We start from the raw sequence: 6,669 nt of genomic DNA on the forward strand, positions 1-6,669 counted from the left end.
ACATCGGGTCGACATATTTTCGAGTTAAGATGGGCTGAACCAAATTTTTTGTGGGCCTATATTTATTAGCCGAACCCATGCTTTATCCCGGGTTATTCGGGTCAGGAACATCTTGAGGTCTCTACTTGGTAGTGATAACAATTGAATACATAAAGTATAGCAGCTTATTTAGACATATGTAGTGTCTCTGATACCAGCATTTGAACCCAGGACATGAGGTGTTGAGATCCAATAAGTACCATATAGGCCACCAATGCTGGTAGACATATGTATTGTCTGAATATATTGTTAATCGCAACCAAAAGAATATTGTACAATGATGATGATAGATCTGCTTACCTTAATTCTTGAGTTTAGCAAGTCATAAAACATACTTTTAGCTCATCTTTATCCCCACAAAGAAAAGGCTTGTCTTTATGATCAGTAAAGGGTTAGAGAACTATTGATTAGACCAAGCAAAATCAGGTCACCTTGTCTCATAAAGCTTCAGTAAACAACATCCACATCTGCATTAAATAGATCAAAGGCCCCACCATTTGATGTTGCACCTAATATATGAGCTTTCTGCTAAAAAAGGGATCTGCTAAAAAGTTCAACTAACTGTTTGTGCTCCTATCCATGGCCAAACTTTGTATAAAGAAGTGGTATATTGAGAAGAAATTGCTGTTATACTATGCTCAGTAAAGTACATGTGATATGAAACAAATCTTTCTCATACTATCAATAAACAGTTTATAAAATCCCAGCAATACCATAATTATACACATCACAGATAGATATATGAACAGGTCAAATCATAGTTCAAAAAGAATTCTGCCAGTTTTGCAACTCCACTATTGCAATAGACTGGCAGTGAATGTGTTTCTCCCCTTAGTTTGTTCTCCAAATCAGCAAGATTTTCTCTTTGCAGCCTTACAGAATTCATTAGTAGGAAGGAACATCAAGTGCAAGTGTGCAACAATCTCAACATATAACCATTATTGATCCGTTTTTGCCCGTTTTATTTCATTAGAAGTGAATGGAGAGACACTACCGCTAAGTTGAGGGCTCTCTTCTCTAAAATTGGAATTGAGCATTGCACGCTCTCTTAGTTGCTGTCTCTTGTAAAAGTCCTGTGATTCATCCTGCATATGAAAAAAGAGGAGAATCAGAAACAGTACTATTATAAGTTATAACAACACAAGAACCTCCTATTCCTAGAAAATTTGGCTCAAAACAAGGCCCATTATATACGTGAAGACGCAGGATTGCCTGCACCAATGGACCATAAAAAAGACCACTAAGAAAAACGGACACTGAATCTTCACCCAAAACCTTAAGGTGTTGAGTTTATAGATCATATATTTTATACTACTTTCACCTCACTCATTCTTAATTAATGTCGGACTCCAGACATCACACTCGAATTACTGATACATATGAGTGCAGATGTTAACAATGATTATTGAGCATCAGAGTTAGGAATTAGGATGAGATACCACGGGCTTAAGTATCTCTTCGATGATTTCCTGTGCTTGCCTCAACCTTACATCAACAATATTGGCAGGTAGTTCAGCTTCAATCAAAATGTGAAGCGGTTCACTCAGGTGCTCATAGCCCGGCCTTCCCCTTAACAAGTCTTCCTATGGAGTCAAAAAGGAAGAGAAAAGTTAAAAAGTTACAAACAACATATGTTGAGAAACATTGCCAACAATTTGATAGGAGAAAGTATGAAAATTTGAGACACTAAATGAGTAACTATAAATCCCAGGTAGTTAAAATTAGGCTCTGGAGAAACATGATAATGCAGCACCTTGTCTAGGTCCTTAATTGAACCTTTCCCTCTGATATATACACGGCAACCCGTGGTAGCTTCAACTCGCTTCAGTGAATTACCCCTAGGACCAAGAAGCCGCCCAACAAAATTAAGCTGAAAATTAAAATAGCCTCAGCATCTTAAAGATCAATAGAATGTAGAACTATCAAAACATGGTAGGAAAATGCACAGTTTATTGCTCATGATAAAATGAAAAAAGAGTTATAGACATTACATTTGAGTAGCTTTCCATAGGAATATCCAAGCGCAATATCTTCTTCACTATGTGAGAACTTGGAACAGCTGGTGGTGCTTGCCAATCCATGTTTAGTCCCTGTGCTCCAGCCAACCTCTGCTGTATGATGAGCTTAACCAATCAGTGAAAGAAACTAGAGCTTACCAAAACTGATCAAAGGAGAAACAAAGAAAAGCAAGGTAGAACTACATTGGCCAAATCAGGTTTTCTACAATACAGAAATGAATGGAAGATTTTATTTGGAGTGTTCAAAAGAAAGTAGAAACTGGTGATAGTGGAGTAGTAGAAAATTTCAAATCGATTAGAACAAAACCTCAGACACTTACTTCATGAGACAGGCTGTTCCATCCTGAGAAGTTTGGCGTTAACTCTGAAGAAGTCATATGACCGGGGCTTAAGACTTGCAATCTATCAAAGTCACTAAACCCTTGGTTCTGCAACATTCCATTCTTCCCAGAAGCCCTTAAAATCTCTGATAATAAGGTAAATGAGAGAGTAAGATCTTGTATAAAGACTACTGAATCAAGCAACATAGATGATATTAACGCGACCTTGACAGAAATTGTAAACTATGAACAGGCAGTGTAGTAGAAGACACATATTTTCAAGTTTTGACATAGAGTGAGGCAGATACTGTCTATAAGAACATCGTGACAATGAAAACTGTATGTTATAGAAAGAGTCCATATTAAAGTTGATCATCTGAACGTTTCCTCTAGTGAAACAATAGACTATGATATCATCTTAGAAGTTAGAATTCAGGTTAGGCCTGACTCTACCTCAAAAGCTAGCTCAGGGATGAGAATTGCGCTACCCTCTATAAAGACATACTTAGCCCTATCTCTAGTCAATATGCAACTTCTCAACAAATCAGTATTGCACCATCTTTTAGTACCTCATCGATTTTAAATGCTACATTTTGTGGTCATCCAAAACTTACCAGTGTTTTCCTTTTCATTGACTTGGACAACAGCTAAGAATTGTAGAGAACAATAGAGAAGTTTGCTTTGTCACCTAATATAGAAGACTAATTCTATCACTTGCATTGCATTTCAAAATATATTAGGAACTACGGTTGAATCAAACATGAATAGGTTCAGGCCAGCGCGAATCTCAGAAATTGACAATCCAGTGTATTTTAAAGAAGACTACAGCCCTTAGGAGAAAGAGTAATGACAAAATAATCAAAGTAACAAGAAAACTGAGTTTATCTTCTAGCTACGCATAATTCAAATTAAATTAGAGACGAGATCATTTGAAACGAGTGGAATAATAGTAAGAGCAAAAATTTCACAACAGAAACCTTGAAATCATAGAAATGGAATAAACAGACCTTGATTGAGAAGTCTGCTACACAAGGGCAGGACTTGCATGAAAGGTCTGAGTTTCTGGTGTTCAGCTAGCAGCTCCGCTAAGTATTGACTAGAACAAACACAAATAAGAACACATGCCCAGAAATTAATTGATGACAATACATGTATGCATCTGAAAAATCAAATCTCTCTAAACAAATTACCAAAGAGGTATCCCCTACTTACCTATCAACATCAAAATTGCTTCTCATGTTTATATTTGGAGAATTAGCCCTTTGGGATGAAGGTGAGGAAATCTGATTGTACATATTAGACATCAATTCTACAAGGGTATTGATTGCCTTGAAGATTGGAGAAAATTCAAAGGGAATAAGGAAGATGAGAGAGTTGGTTTAGATTGGATGTGGTTCAAAAATCCTCCTAGAAAAACAGAATCATCTAACCTGTGCTTGAAAGAAAAGAGGGAAAAAATAATAGAGTTGATGAATGAAAGGTACAAAACTACAATTACGAAGGAGGGCCACTTGTGTAGTAGCTCAGTAGTAAAAGCAAGCCATAAAGGGTGTCCCTCTGTACTTCTCTAGGTGAGTTTTCATTGAGTTTTTGTTGCATATGCAAGGTTTTATCATGTATGTATATTTTCCCAAACAGGTGAATTTTTTTGTTTAAACAGAGTAAAAATCAAGGACTATAATGGAATAAGCATTAGTAAGGATTTAAGATGATTGAAGAGAGATAGATAATAAAAGAATAGATATTCAAAGATAGAGGGGTAGTTAAGATGGTAAATATTCGTGTTGGCTTAATTCGTAAGAATGAATCACTTTCCCTCAAAAAGTTGTATGTTTGATTCTCGCTGCCGATGTGAAGATTGTGTTGGTGTGTGATCGGTAAAAATATCTATAAGTGACTTATGGTCTCAGAAGCATGTCTTAATTTAATTCATGGTGGTGATTAGAGTCTAACCCACCTAAATTTTTATTCAAAAACTAAGATGCTAAAAGCAATCATGCACACTCCAATAAGGGTGCATAGCATGGATATGAATTTCCTTCAATCAATTAAAAACAAGAAGCACAGAAAGAGGCCACCTCAATGACTAATGTGGGTCACAGGTTCTCTGTCACCAGATCATGAGCATGTAGATTGAAATCAACCACTCGCATGCTTCAAGCTTATATAGATATTTATTTAGTGTAATACTATAGTATATAGTAGGACACTATAATATGACCATATACAATAATCAAATTAAATACCTCCTGATCTTTGTTATACCAAGTCATTGACACAGCCACCACCAACAGCAGAGAAAAATATCTTCCAACTACAAATATGTTAACATTGAATTTTGTCCTATCTAGATTCATTTGAATATTATCTTCATTTAAACCATTGTAAAAAAAAAAAGATAAAAAAAAGTTACAGTGAAATTTTTGGGACCAGTTGGATTCATCTTTGCATGTGCATCATTTTCAAGACACACACAATCTTTGCATCCACCATCACTAACCCGTGTGTGAACCATTAATAACAATTCGTCGTGGTCCTCCCCGGAGAATCTAAGCTGTGTCTGTCTGAGCTCCATCTTCAATTCTTCATTTTCACGACGGGCCTTGTGGTTGCCGGAGGAAGGCCGTCGGCCATGGGAAGAAAAGCTCTGTCGTTTTGAAGGAGAAAATGGCATTATGCCCCTTTTTTGCATTTTAATTTTTTGTTATGTAATTACTAATTAACCCCTATCGGTCAAAGAAGATGTATTCGATAAGAGTTGCTTATTTTACTGACTTTCACATGGTAAATGAGATTAATTAAGTACGATATAAAAATGAAGGAAAAATAGTAAATATATCTTTAAACTCTTGCTCATTAAAAACCTTATCAAGAGAAACTTAGGGCTTGTTTGATTGCAGTTTTAGTTTTAGTTTTTATTTTTTAAAACAGTTTTCAGAAACAATTTTTAATAACAGTTTTCAGAAGAAGAAAACAGTTTAAATGACATATTTTCCAACATTTAGGGCTTGTTTGTTTGCAGTTTTCATTTTTTAAAAACTGAAAACCTGTTTGGTACGACCTGTTTTCAAAAACCGTTTTTGAAAACAGTACTCATTTTCAGTTTTTAAAACTAAAAAATCAAAATAGCTAAAAGATGTTTTCAGTTTCAGTTTTTAGTTTTCAGGTATCAGTTTTCAAAATGTTCAAAAACATGTCATTCAAACTGTTTTCTTCTTCTGAAAACTGTTCTTAAAAATTGTTTCTGAAAATTGTTTTAAAAACTGAAAGTGAAAACTGCAATCAAACAGGCCCTTAGAAACTGATATTTGAAAACTAAAAACTAAAACTGAAAACTTCTTTTAGCTGTTTTGGTTTTTTTAGTTTTAAAAACTGAAAAATGTGAACTGTTTTCAAAAACTGTTTTTGAAAACAAGTCGTAACAAACAGGTTTTCAGTTTTTAAAACTGAAAACTGTTTCGAAAATTGCAAACAAACATGTCCTTAATGGGGAAAAAAGACTGCAATGCATTTTAGATGATATATTTAAGTCGGTAAACTCTGGTTCTCAATATAAGCTTTTCAAATGTTGTAGTTGGAAGGGCATTCATAAATAAGCATTTATAATTATCACTTGAATGAACTTGTTGGATATCTATAACATCATTCTTTTGTAGATCGTGAGTAAAGACCATTAGTGATTTGTGATTTGTTCTATCTCTCTTGGCATACCCTCTATTTGTATGAGCTATACATTCTGTATTATCTTCATATTTAGTTGTTAACAACATTTCTTCATATGACATATAAACACGCATTAAATTACATACCTCAGCCAGACGTATTCTCGACTTGTCTCATGTAATGCTAATATGTATGCATATTTGTTGATGTGACTGTTATAGTTTATTTCATAGATTTTCATGAAATGGTTGTGGCGTCACATGTAAGAAAATAACTTGTTTGAGATCGTCTATTATGTAGGTCTGACAAATATCTAACATAAGCATAACCAATTAGATCGAACTTTGATATAACGGGGAAAACAAAATCATATCAATTGTTTCTTTAAGATAATGAAATATTTGTTATATTCCATTCATATACCTTCGTGTAGGTGATGAACTATATCTTACTAAAAAATTAATAGCGAATAATATTTTAGATAAGGTATTGTTAGCAAGGTACATTAATTCTCCAATAGCACTTAGGTGTGATACTTCACGACCAAGAAATTCTTCATCGTCTTCTCGAGGTCTAAAAGGATATTTATTTATATCATGGTCTTACAACCATTGGAGTACACATTGGAT

The 6,669-nt window shown here is 34.6% G+C and overlaps 1 protein-coding gene across 2 annotated transcripts; it reads right to left on the reverse strand.

Moving 5' to 3' along the window:
• Positions 1-697: 697 nt before the first annotated feature.
• LOC130724362 (KH domain-containing protein At3g08620-like) lies at positions 698-3,968 on the reverse strand. 2 transcript variants are annotated; one of them, XM_057575569.1, is made up of 7 exons: positions 3,590-3,968; positions 3,385-3,473; positions 2,378-2,523; positions 2,031-2,147; positions 1,793-1,909; positions 1,479-1,622; positions 698-1,124 (listed from the first exon to the last, which is right to left on the reverse strand). In XM_057575569.1, exons 1-7 carry the CDS (start codon positions 3,679-3,681, stop codon positions 978-980), a joined length of 852 nt encoding a protein of 283 aa, XP_057431552.1. In that variant the 5' UTR covers positions 3,682-3,968; the 3' UTR covers positions 698-977. The 2 variants fall into 2 exon arrangements, with proteins under 2 accessions (XP_057431552.1, XP_057431551.1); XM_057575568.1 differs by having other exon boundaries at positions 2,031-2,150; positions 3,590-3,967.
• Between the last annotated feature and the right edge of the window lie 2,701 nt (positions 3,969-6,669).

The sequence above is a fragment of the Lotus japonicus genome, chromosome 6 (assembly GCF_012489685.1).
Source record: "Lotus japonicus ecotype B-129 chromosome 6, LjGifu_v1.2".
NCBI classification, from domain to species: Eukaryota; Viridiplantae; Streptophyta; class Magnoliopsida; order Fabales; family Fabaceae; genus Lotus; species Lotus japonicus.

Bases quoted from the DNA above. Each gene is read 5' to 3' on its own strand.
- LOC130724362 (XM_057575568.1), bottom strand. From the start codon at position 3,681: ATGTCTAATATGTACAATCAGATTTCCTCACCTTCATCCCAAAGGGCT. The intron at 3,474-3,589 runs GTAAGTAGGGGA...TGTTTGTTCTAG, and splicing joins AGCAATTTTGATGTTGATAG to TCAATACTTAGCGGAGCTGC. The intron at 2,151-2,377 runs GTAAGTGTCTGA...CTCATCATACAG, and splicing joins GGAACAGCCTGTCTCATGAA to CAGAGGTTGGCTGGAGCACA.